General features: G+C 39.0%; 1 protein-coding gene across 8 annotated transcripts in view; it reads right to left on the reverse strand.

The window, feature by feature from the left end:
• Positions 1–3,780: 3,780 nt before the first annotated feature.
• LOC126179888 (sphingomyelin phosphodiesterase) overlaps positions 3,781–18,964 on the reverse strand; it is a 419,882-nt gene continuing 404,698 nt past the window's right edge. For 5 of the 8 annotated variants that reach the window (XM_049924649.1, XM_049924654.1, XM_049924656.1 and 2 more), the window contains 2 exons: positions 18,329–18,383; positions 3,781–4,264 (listed from right to left, as the gene is read on the reverse strand). Coding sequence is in view for 1 of the 8 variants with exons in the window: in XM_049924655.1 (XP_049780612.1) it covers positions 4,207–4,264 (58 nt within the window). In the remaining 7 variants the exon portion in view is untranslated. The remainder of the gene's footprint in view (positions 4,265–18,328; positions 18,384–18,964) is intronic. The other 3 variants (XM_049924650.1, XM_049924655.1, XM_049924653.1) reach the window with 2 other exon arrangements.

The following is an 18,964-nucleotide window of genomic DNA, read 5'->3' on the forward strand; positions in this document are numbered from 1 at the left end:
GTTGGAATCCAGTTCATTTCTCAAAACTTTCAATTTTTTTGTTCCCATCATGTCATTCATCATGTTACAATTCCACCATTCCACCCTCAATCAAATGGTGAGGCGGAACTGCTAGTGGATACGTTCAAGACCCAGATGAAAAAAATTGTTGTGGAGTCTTTGCTGGAGATCACACCCTTCTCCATTTTCTGAGCACCTATTGCTTCATGCATATGGAGGAATGGAGCCCAGCTGAGATGCTTCATGGCCAGCAGCCAAGCATGCTCTATCCATTGGACCTCTCTCCATCCGTCACTGATGGGTCCAGCCCTGCTGCCCCATCACTGTGACCTGACTGCTGCTGATGATGTCGGGGCGGCGATGGCACTCCTCTCTGGAGCTATCATTGGGCACCATGTGGGTCCACTGCCCTAGGGCAAACCTGTGCGTTACAACCCTGTGCTCTGGTGCACACCCAGCACATTGTCCCACCCCCTCCATTGGCACTGGCTGTTGCTGCTCCAGACGTGACAGACGTGCCTCTTATTTTCCATTGTAGTTGAGTGCTTCTTGAATAAGGCCATATTTGGGTTACTTTGGACCAATCTCATGGACTACATAGTTACTACACATTCCACAGTAAACTCTATGTCCCATTCCCCTGGTTCAGTAATTGGTGTATGCTAGGAACACACGTGTCACTGAAGTAGCTTCCAGTTGAAAATCTTGCATCAGGATACAGAGAAACATGCAACCATTAATGTACAGTGTATCCATAATTAAGTTCCAGTTTCAAAACACTGTCAAAGAGAACCACTGCTCAGAATAAAATCAAATTTGAACAGCATATTACTGTCACAGGAGGAATGTAATGAATCAGAAAAAAATTAACAAAAATTTGACCAATAGATTGCACTGTAAGCATCAGAATACGAACACAAACAGATGCACAGCAGACAACTGTTCCCCAGTTTGTGTCCAAGATGCTCAACAAGACTGTCTTCATGAAGGATTGTGCACAGCAGATAAAGCTCTTTTACAAGGATGGTGACTGTGTTCCAGTAGCCCTGCAGAAGTCCCAGGCATTCAAGGGTATGAAAAAAGGGACTGGTCTGATGTCTCTAAGGGACCAGGGAAAATGACTACAAAATTTGAAGAGACAGGGTCTTCTGAAGTGCAATTTTGCAGAGGCAGGAAAGCAGTTGATTTGATATCTGTCAAAGGTGTGGCCATCATATTGCAGGAGGGACCAAGTGGTGGTGTGTAACACAAAATGCTATGAAACATCCTGCATTGCCATCCATACAAAATCACACATGTTTAGGAGCTGCTGCCTGCTGACTCCCCAGCAAGACAAACATTCGTTCTGAGTTTCTTGCTCACATGGAAGTGGTCAATGAAAGGCCATGGAACTTTCTATGGATGAGTGAATCCCATTTCAATCTCCAAGGATATGTCAGCACAAAGACTTGCAAAATATGGACAATGGAAAATCTACATGAACATCAACAGAGTCAAGGAAATGAGTCCTGCAGTCCTGTTACCTGCACTGTTACTGGTAAATGCTATGAGAGTCTTGTGTGCACCAATGTCATTCCAGCTCTTCATTGCATGCATATTTGAGTAGGATCATTTTTATGCAAGAGGGTGCTCCTCTAATCATTGCACAGCCAATGAAGCTACTGTTGGCATTTCAGAAATGCTAGAATTATCAGCCATCATTTGCCTACAGCCTGGCCATCCAGATCACCTGATCTTAATCCGTGTGACTTGTGGCTGTGGGATTGTCTGAAAGATGTTGTATTCAGTGCTCCAGTTATGAACGTAGCTGAACTGAATGCACACATTGTGCAATGCATTCTGAACGTAACCCTAAAGTCGATCTGTTGTGGAATATGCTTATCTTGATTTCAACTAGTGGCTGAAAATAATGAACAGCATATTGAACACATCTTGTACCAGTCTCATGAAAATTATAGACTGATTTCATTTTTCTTTTGATGCAGTTTTTGGCCTCAGGACAATTAAAAATCAAATTTTCCCATCCGATGTGGTAAACCTAGCTATAGTGGATGTGCTTACCTAACAGTGCCACAACTGTTGACTGCTGAACATGTGCAGTCTTGCACATTGACCAGTACAGAAGGTGCGATTTGCAACTCAAACTGTAGTTGTGCCACAATTCCTCTCTAACTTCTTCACCTCATTTGTGTTAAGACACTTATAGTGCTGTCTATTGGTAAAATTTTCATTAAATTTTTTTCTTGTTCCATAACATTTCACCCTGTGTCAATAACATGCTGCTCAAATTTGACGTGATTCTGAGCAGTGGTTCTCTTTCTACAGTGCTTTGAAATTGGAACTTTAATTATAGACACGCTGTACTAGTAATATATTAATTCAGTCATATTTCCCAGCATGTTCTCTGAGTCTTAAACATTATTTAAATTCTAGTTGCATGTACCCCAAACAAAATAATTAATAAACTATTGGCTCATTCCTGAAGGAAGAGAGAGGGACAGAGTGCAGAAGGTTAAAAAGGTGAAAGGTCATTCACACTCCAGAATGAGAGGAACCCATGTGGAGGCCTAAATCTTTATGCAAAAACGCACATATTCATCCTATTTGAGTTATCAAATAACATCATGTGACTTAGAAATGAAAATGCAGTCTTTCATTCCCAATATTTTTCACTATACACTCATTGCCACATAACCAATCCTTTTTATCTTAAGAAAATCAGTTTTCTGGTGTAGTTAATATGTATTATGGAATTACCCGTATTTGAAAAAATGTTTCATCAGTAGATGAAGAATTCTGAAATGCACTGTAGTAATATAGCTTAATAGTGAAAATGTAGTAAGCTCTATTCCACTCTGACACTATAGCCTGCCTTGATAAGTCACTGACTGCAAAATACCTTTTGCTTTTGCTGATTACTACTCAACGATTGACTGTATACAGAACTCCTAATTGGTGATAAATAGGTAAGTGCAGTCTTCAAATAAAATGTTGTATGACTTTGTTAAATGTGATATCATAAGCTTAATTCAGGATTGGAGTACCAATTCAAAAGCTGTAACAATATTCAGTAATACTTGTAGTCATCTTTATTTTACAACATGTAAAAATACATAGAAACAAGAATCACATGTCAACATTTAAAACATTTTTATATAAACAACATTTATATTTTCTTTGGATCTTCACAATAATTCTATTACAATCACAGAATTATGACTTAATCATCACAAAACACAAATACTTTCTCATAAATTACTGCCTACAGTTACATCACATTTGGTAAAACCAATTAAGGAAGAATACAGCTATATTATTGAAGCATATGAAATCATTTGATATAACACGCATGCTGCATAATGGTATTAAATTAGAGCCTTTTGAAGGCATCTTATTTATCAAGCTGGAGTAACTGCCACCTGCAAACTCTTCTTCAGCTCAAACAATGAAATATCACTAATCACAAAATATGAAGCTTACTCTGTCACCTGATACAATATCTACAATGTGACACTGTCATACTTATGAGTCAAAAATTCTGCAGATTTCAATTTTCTTAAAAAAAAAAAAAAAAGAAAGAAAGAAACAACAGTAATAGCTAAAACAGGGATAGCATCTTGTCATGACACTTCTTAGTAGCTCCTTATAATGCATGATTTCCTTTTTTTTCACTTGGACAAAATATCTTACAGTAGTGAAAGAAATTCTAACTAAATTACAGGAATCAAGCAACACATTTGACATGACTTAAATGAGTGCAAGAATCTTCAATTTAATATTCTCCCTTCTTCCACCTTGTGGAACAATGTCAACAATAGTTCTTCCATGTTTGCACTTGTAATATTGCTAATGAAATGTATGGTGCAGTTTCACTGACACATTTTAGTTCATGAGTATTATTTCCTACTAATAACACAAGAAATGTGTTTGCATGTATCTTCTTTTTGAGATGCACATTAACTGACAGATGATTGCAGCTCAGCTACAAACATAAGTTTCACAAAGAGAATTTATTTGTGTCATCACAATGCACATTCACTGTAAAGGCATGTTTTGATTATTCACAAATTACCTCCTATGTAGTCCCTGAGAAACAGCAAAATGTGTGGTACAAATGCTTGGAGGTTTGTCTGCCAATGGTTTACTTTTACTGAGCTTCCTTTGCACTGCACTTTTTTGTAGATTAATTGGCAAATTGCTGATTATCTATCCAAATCCTAGCATTTGATATGCTAGAGAAGGAATAGCCATTATAACAGACATCCTGCAAATGAAACAATATGTTATTAGATTTGCTTGGTTTATATAGAGCAGACTAGAATAGAAGTTTATTGTCTCGTAACATACAATTTCAAGCCATTAACTTAATGTACAGAAGAGTCATCAAAACACAAAAACTGGTTCAGAATTTTTCTTATGGTATCAGTAATATAATATAAGGTACTGAATAATTATTTAATTAAGCAATTAATAATTTTTCTTCAAAAGTAACAAACTTCTAAAAATTAACAGTCCTAAATACTTGACCTCTTCTGCTCAAATTTTCAAGTTGTCATTTATGAATTCTTCTACTGAATAGTAACATTTCTGCAGTAGTTATTCACATAAGGATTTTTTTCAGTGTTTCTAAATTTATGCTTAGCAATTCTCTTCCTTTCACTTTGTTATAAATTTTCATACCCATATAATGTGGAGTTTGAGCATAAAGTTTTAAATGGTGGGTGGGCAATATCAAATTATTTTGATTTCTGCTGTTGTAATCGTGTTGAAAATAATTCCCTACAAATAAATCAGGGTTACTGTTTCTTCGCCATACATTGTGCATATTTCTAATGATGGTTTTCTGAAGTTTTAGAATTCGGCAAATATGGTTTGAGTTACCCCAGAATACAATTCCGTAACTTATTAATGACTAAAAGTAGCTATAATAGACTGCTTTTCTTATGCCCATACTGGTAGCATTACACAATATCCTCACTGCAAATGCTAGGCTATTTAATTTATTTGCAAGGCACTGTGTGGTGTCACCGCCAGACACCACGTAGCCTTTAAATCGGCCGCGGTCCGGTAGTATACTTTGGACCCGCGTGTCACCACTATCAGTGATTGCAGACCGAGCGCCGCCACACGGCAGGTCTAGAGAGACTTCCTAGCACTCGCCCCAGTTGTACAACCGACTTTGCTAGCGATGGTTCACTGACAAAATATGCTCTCATTTGCCAAGACGATATTTTAGCATAGCCTTCAGCTACGTCATTTGCTACGACCTAGCAAGGCGCCATATTCAGTTACTATTGATATTGTGAATCATGTACTGTCAAGACCGACGTTCATCATTAATGGATTAAAGTTAAGTATTCCACCAGCTATGTCCATTTTTCTAAATTCTTATTTCCTTGTCCTGTTCCAGACGTCACGCCAGCCTGCATGAGCTAAAATGCATGCATTTCGGCCTCCTCTAGTAACACGGTGTTGGCTCTCCTGCCAACCACAACACACTGTATATGTGATCCCCATGACAGATTTTTATCTAGTTGCATTCCTAAGAATTTCAGACATCTAGCTTCCTGCAAATCCTGGTTTCTGTGAGTGACCTGAATACCATTTAATTTTAATCTAATTAATTCAAACCAGGTATCTAATTTTTCTGAAGTATTTAATACAGTTTGTGGAATTTGATCAGTACTGTTACTTTCAGTGATTACAGATGTGTCATCTGCAAATAAAACTGAGTGACACTCAATATTAAATGGCGGATCATCTATGTAAAACAGAAACAGAATGGGACCTAAGACAGAATCTTCGGGTACTCCATGTGAAAAGTTTCTCCATTTTGCAGTATAAATTCCTCTCTCTGTGGACATAACCACTCTTTGTCTTTGGTTGCTGAGATAGGACTTAAACCATTGTAATACTGTGCTGCTAATTCCATACTTGTCCAGTTTACAGAGTAGCAAGGAGTGATTCACACTATCAAAGGCCTCTGATAGATCACAAAAAATTCCTGTGGCATGCAGTGAGTTGTCTACAAACGAGCTAATTTTATCAACTAAATGATTTATATTGGATACTGTGGTTTTGCTTTTTGAAATTTATACTGATTTTTTTAGATTATTTTAAATGTTTCTATGAAATATTGAATTTGTATCGTCCATGAACCATGGACCTTGCTCTTGGTGGGGAGGCTTGTGGGCCTCAGCGATACAGATAGCTGTATCGTAGGTGCAACCACAATGGAGGGGTATCTGTTGAGAGGCCAGGCAAGGGTGTGGTTCCTGAAGAAGGGGCAGCAGCCTTTTCAGTAGTTGCAGGGGCAACAATCTGGATGATTGGCTGATCTGGCCTTGTAACATTAAGCAAAACGGCCTTGCTGTGCTGATAATGCAAACGGCTGAAAGCAAACTACAGCTGTAATTTTTTCCGAGGGCATGCAGCTTTACTGTATGGTTAAATGATGATGGCATCCTCTTGGGTAAAATATTCCGGAGGTAAAATAGTCCCACATTTGGATCTCCGGGCAGGGGCTACTCAGGAAGATGTCGTTATCAGGAGAAAGAAAACTGACGTTCTACATATCGGAGCGTGGAATGTCAGATCCCTTAATGTGGCAGGTAGGTTAGAAAATTTATAAAGGGAAGTGGATAGGTTAAAGTTAGATATAGTAGGAATTAGAGAAGTTCGGTGGCAGGAGGAACAAGACTTCTGGTCAGGTGAATACAGGGTTATAAATACAAAATCAAATAGGGGTACTGCAGGAGTAGGTTTAATAATGAATAAAAAAATAGGAGTGAGAGTAAGCTACTACAAACAGCATAGTGAATGCATTATTGTAGCAAAGATAGACACAAAGCCCATGCCTCCCATATTAGTACAAGTTTACATGCCAACCAGCTCAGCAGCTGACAAAGAGATTGATGAAATGTATGATGAGATAAAAGAAATTATTCAGATAGTGAAGGAAGATGAAAATTTAATAGTCATGGCTGAGGAATTTGGTAGTAGGAAAAAGAAGAGAAGGAAAAGTAGTAGGTGAATATGGAATGAAAGAGGAAGCCACCTGGTAGAATTTTGCACAGAGCATAAATTAATTGGATCAAGAATCATGAAAGAAGGCTGTATACATGGAAGAGGCTTGGAGACACTGGAAAGTTTCAGATGGATTATATAATGGTAAGACAGAGATTTAGGAACCAGGTTTTAAATTTTAAGATGTTTCCAGGGGCAGATGTGGATTCTGACCACAATCTATTGGTTATGAACTGTAGAGTAAAACTGAAGAAACTGCAAAAAAGTGGGAATTCAAGGAAATGGGACCTGGATAAACTGACAGAACGAGAGGTTGTAGAGAGTTTCAGGGAGACCTTTGGGGAACGATTGACAGGAATGTGGGAAATAAATATGGAAGAAAAAGAATGGGTAGCTTCGAGGGAAGTAATAGTGAAGGCAGCAGAGGATCAAGTAGGTAAAAAGATGAGGGCTAGTAGAAAACCTTGGGTAACAGAAGATATATTGAATTTAATTGATGAAAGAAGAAAATATAAAATTGCAGTAAATGAAGCAGGCAAAAAGGAATACAAACATCTCAAAAATGAGATTGACAGGAAGTGCAAAATGGCTAAACAGGGATGGCTAGAGGACAAAAATAAGGATGTAGAGGCATATATCACTAGGGGTAAAATAGATACTGCATACAGGAAAATTAAAGAAATCTTTAGAGAAAAGAGAACCACTTGTATGAATATCAAGAGCTCAAATGGAAACCCAGTTCTAAGCAAAGAAGGGAAAGCAGAAAGGTGGAAAGAGTATATAGTGGATCTATACAAGGGTGATGTACTTCAGAACAATATTATGGAAATGGAAGAGGATGTAGATGAAGATGAAATGGGAGATATGATACTGTATGAAGAGTTTGACAGAGCACTGAAAGACCTAAGTTGAAACAAGGCCCCAGGAGTGACAAAATTCCATTAGAACTCCTGACAGCCCTGGGAGAGCCAGCCGTGACAAAAATCTACCATCTGGTGAGCAATATGTATGAGACAGGTGAAACACCCTCATACTTCATGAAAAATATAATAATTCCAATCCCAAGGGAAACAGGTGTTGACAGATGTGAAAATTACCAAATGATCAGTTCAAGAAATCATGGGTGCAAAATACTAACACGAACTCTTTACAGACGAATTGGAAAACTGGTAGAAGCCGACCTTGGGAAAGATCAGTTTGGATTCCGTAGAAATGTTGGAACACGTGAGGCAATACTGCCCCTACGACTTATCTTAGAAGATAGATTAAGGAAAGGTAAATGTATGTTTCTAGCATTTGTAGACTTAGAGAAAGCTTTTGACAATGTTGACTGGAATACTCTCTTTCAAATTCTAAAGGTGGCAGGGGCAAAATAGGAAACAAAAGAACAATTCAGAGTAGGAATTAAAATCCATGGAGAAGAAATAAAATCTTTGAGGTTTGCCAATGACATTGTAGTTCTGTCGGAGACAGCAAAGGACCTGGAATAGCAGTTGAATGGAATAGACAGTGTCTTGAAAGGAGGATATAAGATGAATGTCAACAAAAGCAAAATGAGGATAACGGAATGTAGTTCAATTAAATTGGGTGATGCAGAGGGAATTAGATTAGCAAATGAGACACTTACAGTAGTAGATGAGTTTTGCTATTTGAGGAGCAAAATAATTGATGATGGTTGAAGTAGAGATGATATAAAATGTAGACTGGCAATGGCAAGAAAAGCGTTTCTGAAGAAAAGAAATCTGTTAACATTGAGTATAGATTTAAGTGTCAGGAAGTCGTTTCTGAAAGTATTTGTATGTCGTGTAGCCATGTATGGAAGTGAAACATAGACGATAAATAGTTTAGACAAGAAGAGAATAGAAGCTTTCGAAATGTGGTGCTACAGAAGAATGCTGAAGATCAGATGGGTAGATCACATAAGTAATGAGGATTTACTGAATAGAACTGGGGAGAAGAGAAATTAGTGGCACAACTTGACTAGAAGAAGGGATCGATTGGTAGGGCATGTTATGAGGCATCAAGGGATCACCAGTTTAGTATTGAAGGGAAGTGTGGAGAGTAAAAATCGTACAGGGAGACCAAGAGATGAATACACTAAGCAGATTCAGAAGGATGCAAGTTGCAGTAGGTACTGGGTGATGAAGAAGCTTGCACTGGATAGAGTAGCAGGGAGAGCTACTCTATCCAGTCTCTGGACTGAAGACCACAATAACAACATGGTGACTACCTTTTCAACTATTTTTCATAATGATGGAAGAAGAGAGACTAGGCGATAGTTTCCAATATGTTCTTTTATGCCTTTTTTGAACAGTGGCTTAACTACTGCATATTTCAGTGTGTCTGTAAAATAATCTTCTTGAAGGGAGCTGATTAACTATTGTAGTGAGTGGCTGCACAATTATTTTAGAGACTGTTTTTAACGCTTTTGTTTGTATCCCATGCCATCCTGCTGATGTTTTACTTTTCAGTGATAATATCATATTTTCTATATCTTTTACAGTCATTTACAACTTCTTTAAAAATATTTTTGTAATTTTTTACATGGGCAACATAAGCAGGACTTTTTTGTGTTTTAGTTCCCTATGTAGCCATCTTTTTCTTGCACTAGAGATTTTTATTCCTTCAGTAATCCACTTTACTTTATTTCCTACTTCTTCATGACGTGCAATAGGGGGGAAAGTTTCATTAAAAACTTTAGGAAGTTTTCCAAGAGAGTAGCAAAATTTTCAGAGGATGAAATACTATGATCTATAGCCCACTCCACCTTATTGAATCTATAATGGAATAAGTTCATATTTTCTTTTCTGAACTGGCATTTGGTGTAGGTTTTTTTGGAGCAAGGTTCTATTGTTTTTGGTAACTCCATAAACGGAGCACAATGATCAGAAAGTCCTAAATCTAAACAGAACTTATTTGCCTCATTATAAGTATAACTGGTAAAAATATTATCTATACATGCTGCAGACATTTCGTTTACTCAAGTAAAATCAGTGAAATCTGTGCTGAAACCTGATATTTGAATCACATCAATGAATTGTGTTGAGTTATTGGCTTCACTGGCTACATCTTTGTATAAATCAGCAGTTATTATGACTCTTTTCTTGGTTTCTTTTTAAAGTTTTTGCAATAAACATTGGAATTTTGACAAAAAATGTTTTGTTATTTCTTGTTATACATGAAATATTTATGATGATATGTAATCTAATTAGTGTATAACAAATTCTTATGAAGAACAAAGGGAGAAAAGAACAAGTACTCTTTTGAGAACTTACAGAAGTTTGGTGTAATTCAGTGGGCTGCTTCTGTAACCATAAATTTATCTCACAGTGGAGGACTGTATCTATATCTATGAGCTCTCCTCACACAGTACAAGTTGAAAAATGTTGATGTTTCAAAATTTTGTCAACAGGATAGCAACAGGCTGACACAACAGGCTCTTTTCATTGTAAAGACTAGTCCTGTTGTTTTCTACAGGCATACAGCTTTGAGAATAAATTTTAAAATATGTATATACCTTAAACAGACCTGCTGTTAATAGAATCTAACAGGTGGCTAGAATTCAGAGAAGTTCTGTCATTCAAGTGGTTAATTTCCTGATGGACCTATCTTACAGAAATTACATTTCCGGAAAGAATGACACCAAGACAGCCTATCCTCGTTTAAACAGTGTGTCCTTCCACAATCTGGAATGCATTCAGATGATGCAGATACAAATGATTGAAGACCATACCTCTAGTTTTCTAAATTGGCAAGATTGGGGCATAACAAAAGGGTAGTTTATGACGCCCATTTTTAAATCCTATTGATTGTTTCAATATTCAGGCAGCTGTAGTTTTATACATTTCACTTCATCTCTCATAGATAAGGAGAATGTAAAAATTGTGTTTCCAAAGATGGCAGGTGCTGACAGATTTAATACTTCCAAACCATCAGTTTAATAAGTCATGTTTGCAAAATATTATCATGAATTATTTACAGAAGATTGGAAAAACTGGTAGAAGCTGACCTCATGGAAGATCAGTTTGGGTTTTGGAGAAATGTAAGTGCAGCCAAGGCAATACTGATCCTACAATGTATCTTAGTAAATAGGCTAAAGAAAGTTAAATCTACATTTATATCATTTGTAGATTTAGAGAAAGCTTTTGACTATGTTACCTGGACTACCTCTTTCAAATTCTGAAGGTAGTAGCAGTTAAATACAGGGGCAAGAAGTTAATTAGAACTTGTACAGAAACCAGACTGCAGCTATCAGAACTGAACAATATGCGAGGGAAGTGGTGGACTATAAGAGAGTAAGACAGGGTTGTAGCCTGACGCCAATGTTATTTCAGTCCGTACATTAAGCAGCAGAGGAAACCAATGAGAAATTTGGGATGGGAACTAAAGTTCATGGAGAAGAAATAAAATGTTTGAAGTTATCCGATAACATTTTAATCTTGTCAAAGATAGCAAAGGACTTGGAAGACCAGATGAACAGAAATGGTTTCTCCTTGAAAAGAGGTTATTAATAGAGGCATCAACAAAAGTTAAACAAGGGTAATGGAGTGTAATTGGATTAACTCAGGCAAAGGTGAGGGGATTAGTTTAGTAAATGGGAAACTACACTCCTGGAAATGGAAAAAAGAACACATTGACACCAGTGTGTCAGACCCACCATACTTGCTCCGGACACTGTGAGAGGGCTGTACTAGCAATGATCACACGCACGGCACAGCGGACACACCAGGAACCGCGGTGTTGGCCGTCGAATGGCGCTAGCTGCGCAGCATTTGTGCACCGCCGCCGTCAGTGTCAGCCAGTTTTCCATGGCATACGGAGCTCCATCGCAGTCTTTAACACTGGTAGCATGCCGCGACAGCGTGGATGTGAACCGTATGTGCAGTAGACGGACTTTGAGCGAGGGCGTATAGTGGGCATGCGGGAGGCCGGGTGGACGTACCGCCGAATTGCTCAACACGTGGGGCGTGAGGTCTCCACAGTACATCGATGTTGTCACCAGTGGTCGGCGGAAGGTGCACGTGCCCGTCGACCTGGGACCGGACCGCAGCGACGCACGGATGCACGCCAAGACCGTAGGATCCTACGCAGTGCCGTAGGGGACCGCACCGCCACTTCCCAGCAAATTAGGGACACTGTTGCTCCTGGGGTATCAGCGAGGACCATTCGCAACCGTCTCCATGAAGCTGGGCTACGGTCCCGCACAACATTAGGCCGTCTTCCGCTCACGCCCCAACATCGTGCAGCCCGCCTCCAGTGGTGTCGCGACAGGCGTGAATGGAGGGACGAATGGAGACGTGTCGTCTTCAGCAATGAGAGTCGCTTTTGCCTTGGTGCCAATGATGGTCGTATGCGTGTTTGGCGCCGTGCAGGTGAGCGCCACAATCAGGACTGCATACGACCAAGGCACACAGGGCCAACACCCGGCATCATGGTGTGGGGAGCGATCTCCTACACTGGCCGTACACCACTGGTGATCGTCGAGGGGACACTGAATAGTGCACGGTACATCCAAACCGTCATCGAACCCATCGTTCTACCATTCCTAGACCGGCAAGGGAACTTGCTGTTCCAACAGGACAATGCACGTCCGCATGTATCCCGTGCCACCCAACGTGCTCTAGAAGGTGTAAGTCAACTACCCTGGCCAGCAAGATCTCCGGATCTGTCCCCCATTGAGAATGTTTGGGACTGGATGAAGCGTCGTCTCACGCGGTCTGCACGTCCAGCACGAACGCTGGTCCAACTGAGGTGCCAGGTGGAAATGGCATGGCAAGCCGTTCCACAGGACTACATCCAGCATCTCTACGATCGTCTCCATGGGAGAATAGCAGCCTGCATTGCTGCGAAAGGTGGATATACACTGTACTAGTGCCGACATTGTGCATGCTCTGTTGCCTGTGTCTATGTGCCTGTGGTTCTGTCAGTGTGATCATGTGATGTATCTGACCCCAGGAATGTGTCAATAAAGTTTCCCCTTCCTGGGACAATGAATTCACGGTGTTCTTATTTCAATTTCCAGGAGTGTAAATATAGAAGGTGAGTTTTTCTGTTTGGACAGTAAAATAATTGACGATGGCCAAAGCAGAGAGAATATAAAATGCATACTTGCATTAGCAAGAAACTCATTTCTGAAAAGAGAAATTTGTTAACATTGAATATCAAATTAAACGTTAAGACATCTTTACTGAAGGTATTTGAGTGTAGTCTTGTATGAAGGTGAGAAGTACCTAATAAGCAGTTCAGACAAGGAGAGAATAGAAACATTTGAAATGTGGTGTTATGAAGGTTCAATGAGTAGATTAATTAACTAATGAGAAGGTACTGGTCAAGCTGGAGAGAAAGGAAATTTATTGTATAACTGACTAAAAGAAGGGATCGATTGATAGTACACACCTTGACACATCAATTGGTAATTTGATAATGGAAGAAAATTGTGCAGTGTAAAAACTGTAGGGGAAGGCCAAGGCTTGAATATAGCAAGCAGGTTCTAATTGATGTAGACTGTAGTAGTATTGCAGAGATGAAGAGGCTTGCATAGGAGAGCTGGATCAAACCATTCTTCGGACTGAAGATCATGATGTCAACAACAACAACAGACTCAATCACAGTAGCACCACATTAATCATGACTTGTTTTGGCCACACATTAGCTCCTGTGGTATCGGAGGCCTGAATAGACTCATGGTAATCCCTTGCTTGTCATAAGAGGTGACAAAAAGGGGTCCTATGCCTAGTCAAACTTTTACATTGGTGATGAGACTATTATTAGGGCATCCATCAGTTTTTGCACATTTCACAACCTTACCCTCAACCCTTTTGGCTTAATTACTTTCAATCCTCTTTTAGGATTTGACTTCCACTCTTAATTTCACAGAAGTGCGAGCCTTCAGTGGTGCACAATGTACCCACCATGTGCGATCTTCTGCACCTAATATTATAGCACAGTATCAGATTCATCTGGCGAGGGGGTGGGGGGTCATCATACACCCTCTTGGTTGTGACCCCCTGAAGATTCAGGGATCACACTGCTGGTGCCTCCCCATTTGTGGTGAGAAGTAGTTACCTGTGCAATCTGGGGCTGTAGGAATCTGGGCAACAGCTGCTACAACAGATAGCCTTTGCCATGTCAGGGTAGTGTCAGGAATAGTCTTCAGTCAGAGTTAGTGCCATCAGGGCAGACAGTCCACAATGTAATGGATCACACTCACTCATGGTGACCATGCCCACACGGCCATCTCAGCAGACATAAATCAAGATTTTAATGCAGAGGCATTTTAGTCTTTGGTTGTGTAATGGAATGAGAGTCACGCAAGGAGAAATGAATGTACACAAATTGCCCAGTTCTTGGTGTGCTCCAGAACTGACAGATTTTTTTTGCAACAACAAAGCCACTGTTTTCACTGAAAATATTGAAGATAGGTTTGGAGAAGTTGCTGCAGTAGAGAAAATAAGATGGTCTTAAATCATACAATGTTCCATTTAGTGAATGGGAGATCTGCAACACTGTGGTAGAGTTTTGAAACACAGCCGCTAGACCTGGTAAAATGCACACTCAAATGCTTAAATACCTTAGCAATGACAGCATAAAACACATCCTCTAGTTACCTACATCTACATGGTTACTCGGCAGTCCAACTGTATTCAGCAGGAATGGGTATCCCCCTTCCCCCAGTGGCTCCAAAGTATTTATTGGAAAAAAGTGCTCATATTTTTACTAATTATAAACCAGTCTCTAATAGGCCATGTAATTATTCAAAATGACACCACTTTTGAGCATTGCCAACATGTGATCACTGTGTTCTTTGACTGGCAAAGGGTGTATATATATGTATATCATCTGGCACCATCACATCCTGTTTGCACTGCATTAGTGGGGCTTCTGTGGTTACCCCCATTTTTATCCAGAATTTCCTATCCCTCCAACTGTTCCAGCTCCAGATACATTCAACCCTCACCAAACAATAAGTAAAGAAAACTGGGATGCCTCAGGGATAGTGCTACCATCCATATGATCCGTGAAGTCAGTCACCTGATGAACGCTGGTACCCTATTACTGATCTCCGTCTACAGATGTACATATATACTCCACTAGCCACCAAGCGGTGTATGGCAGAGGGCACAATTCATGCCAAAGTCATATTCCCCCTTCTGTACTGATGATCAGACACCAGCAACTATTGACAAACTATGCAGTCCCATTATGTCACACACCTACCCATCCATGTTAACTGACTCTGTTTTACAACCAACTGTCTAGCTGCTCACTAATATTCAAGGCCTATTGGATGACCTCCACAGTTCTGGAGCCATGTAACATTCATCAGGACACCAAGCCACGTGAGTATTTTGGCAAATGAAGTCGCCGACAGGTTAGCAACAGGAGTTAAAGCTGAATTCAGAGGACTGGGCACAGACCTACAATTGCAACTGCAATGTCAAATTTTGAAAACCTGGTACGTGGCAGGTTACAAGAACCTCCAACAAACTGAAGGCAATCAAAGGCACCACTGAACTGTGCCGTACTTCTCTCCAAGCCTGTCAGAAATATGCCATCATACTATCCCATCCATCTATCAGCTGCAGCAGGCTTATCCATGAATTTGTTTCATGTCAAGAGGACTCCCTGCATAGCAGCTGTGGTAGTTCTCTCACAGTAGCCCATATTCTCACAGTGTGGCCAGGGTGTGTGTGGTGGCGGGGAGGGGGGGGGGGGGCAGTGGGAGCTCTCATTGCAGTGTGAGCCACCATGAGTGGCCTCCAGCTACTTTGTGACTCTGTACTGTCACACAAATTTCAGTTTTTATGGATGTATTTTATTTCTCTAACAGTTTAAGCTTACTGATTATCCAGTCCTTTCTTACAGTTTTCCTTCTCTCATTCCATTTTACTGCAACTGATTATGATGGCACTGCTTGGTGTATCTTTCAGTGACTGTCTACAATTTTAAGGTACCCCAATTTTATCTTAGTTTCAACCATCTGACTCAAATTATTGTCACACAGTTTTCAACTAAGATGACAAGGACACAGACTTTTGAACTGACAAGTCTCTTTTCTTCATTCCACATCATTTTACATGATTTCCAGTGCAATGAGGGATCCATAATGATCATCATTGACTACACACTAATCACCTTCAGAAACCATGGTCGGTGGATCACCAGATGTGGTCATAATTAAAAGCATGTTACTGTGAGTCTGTCTAAAATACATTAAAATAATTGTATAGTACAGGTCAATCACTTTTTCCCATGGATATCGCCGTGTCATCTGAACAAGACATAGTCAGGACAAAAGCACCACAGGTACACAGATGCAAGATGTTGTCAGTGTCATAGAGACTCGACACTTGCGTGAATTCCACCAGCACCACTGGCAGCGCTGAGGATGAAGCTATTGACTTCAACTTGGCCAATTGCCAGCCGAGTACAACCCACCAATGACCAGACGACAACAGAAAGAAGTCTACTTGGAAGGTAGAACAGCAGCTCTCACCCGCTTGGTTGTATATCGTTATCCAGGCCTGACTTAGACAGAGAATATTGTTTAGTGAACTCTTAAAAGTGAATAAACAGTTGTGGTAAATTGTGTTTGCTATGTACTGTGATGTTTACCTGTGATTATTTGCAGTTAGCCATTGAGGGTCTTTTTTGGTGTTATATTACAGGCAGTGTTGCAGACCTCAACATCCGGCAAGTCACAAAGATAAGTAAACCTTTTTAACTCATTTGTTTGGCTTTGTTACTAATTTGTTGAAGTGCTGAAACCCTTCATTCTCCTAAGCTGTAACCTGACCCTGGGGCACAGCTGTGTAATAATGCCAAGGAGAAACTGTCTTAATGGTGTACTGCACCAGAAGCCATTTCACAAACTCAGTCTCCACAGCAGCAGCAAAGAGGCCCTTACAAAACTGGCAATGAGAGTTTACAAAAGATTTAATCTACAAGAACTGGAGTTTCCCAATATTGGATTCTGGCAGTACCAATCACTTTTAAAGTCAATAAGGAAGTATTATTTAAAAGACAGTTGCAACAGTAGTCATAATCTCAATTTCTGTGTCACCTGAGTCAGTTTTGCAAATGTTTGGTGGCAATAAAGGTTACAAATACCAAACTTCATTTATATACCAGCATTTCTTTTACACCTTGGTAGATAGTCTTAGCTGGGGAAGCTTCAAATAGCAGATTATCATTTGGTTTTTGGTTCATAGCATAGTTCTTAGGGAGTGAAGTACCCTGCAACATTTACTATTTTCCACCAAAGCAAAAATTATTCACTCTCTTATCTGAATATAGTTTGAAATGAATAATTTTTAGTATGATTATAATTATTATTGATTGGCAACTCCATGGAGTGCTGTGTGCACAACAACCATATATGTTAAATTAAAAGGAAGGTCAGTGTTGGCCGTAATATTGATGGTTTATTGATAGCAAAGTTGATTTTCAATCACCCAGTGATCATCTTCAGTGCTGTGGTGTACAAATTAAACTCATAGGCACTGGTATCAAGTTATTGTGATCGTTTTTCAGTTTTGGTTACTGATAATGACTTGATACCAGTGCCTATAAGTTTAATTTGTACACCACAGCACTGAAGATGATCACTATGTGATTGAAAATCGATTTTGCTATCAATAAACCATCAATATTATGGCCAACACTGACCTTCCTTTTAATTTAATATAATTATTATGTTACAAATTCTCCCTTCTTCATTTAATCACTATCTCCACATTTTGGGCAAGAATTTATACATTTTTGCATGTTAGCATTTAAAAGTGATTTGGATCTGACCCTAAATTTTGATGATAAACTTTGCTGTCCCTAACCATTTCATACTAATAAAATAAATTGTCTTCCACTGTTCTGTAAACATAATTGAATATTACAGTAAACCTAAAAGTAACAATAAATAATACAGGCAATATGTGGACACACATGTGGCAAACATGAGAGAAATAACATTTGAAAATTTCACTTAATTTATAGAACTTTAGGACCCTTCACCTATCATGCAACATGAAGCTATGGTAAATTTTATATATCATACCCCTGAAAATTTAAATTAGTAAAATACATGTCTAATCTAACTGCATATGAGGGCTACCATGAAAATGTTGGTGACACATCACTATTTTAATTAAAGATATGGAACATTCTTTTACATCAGAAACTCCAGAGGCTGTAATGTTCTAGTTTCTACGTGCATTAAAATATTTACAGTATGAAAATGTAAGAAATGTTATTTGTATGTGAGTTCTATATCTACTGTTCCAATAAAAGAGACCAATAACAATACCTTCACCCATAACTGCATTTCTACCATCACCTCAAGCACCAGTATATCTTGCAGCCTTGTAAAAATGCAAAACACAATTACTTTGGGTATGTAATAGTAAAACAATATCCTCAAAAATCCCATTATTATGCTATTCTGTGGATGACCTCATTAACTCAATCCTATATTTACAATAGATACATCGACAGTAGTTGAATTGCAGCTAACTTTATTTTATTAATGCAAATTATAGGCAGTAAGTTAAATTGAACTGGTAAACAGCTTTTCATGAAGTAATAAAAATTTCAGCTCTCTTTTAATTCAGTAACATTCTCATGTGTCTTGCTTTATCCATTTGTCCAGAAATCTTTCTTGAATGAGTAATGTAAACATTTTTGTATATACTGGCAACAGCAAGTAACATGCTATGGAAGTGTTTTGTGAGTGGTACCACATGTATTAGCAGTAGGTGTGTTAAATATGTCAGTGATGTAAAATAATATAATTCCATTTCCTAAAATGAAACATTGCTACCTGTGTGTTGATAATGTAAAGTATTTGAATATTTAACTATATTATGAGCTGTGACTACAAATCAGAGGGGTAATTCATATGATTTTTCATAATTTTGGTGTGTGACCATCAATATTACAGTAA

The sequence above is a fragment of the Schistocerca cancellata genome, chromosome 1, assembly GCF_023864275.1.
Source record: "Schistocerca cancellata isolate TAMUIC-IGC-003103 chromosome 1, iqSchCanc2.1, whole genome shotgun sequence".
Taxonomy (NCBI): Eukaryota; Metazoa; Arthropoda; class Insecta; order Orthoptera; family Acrididae; genus Schistocerca; species Schistocerca cancellata.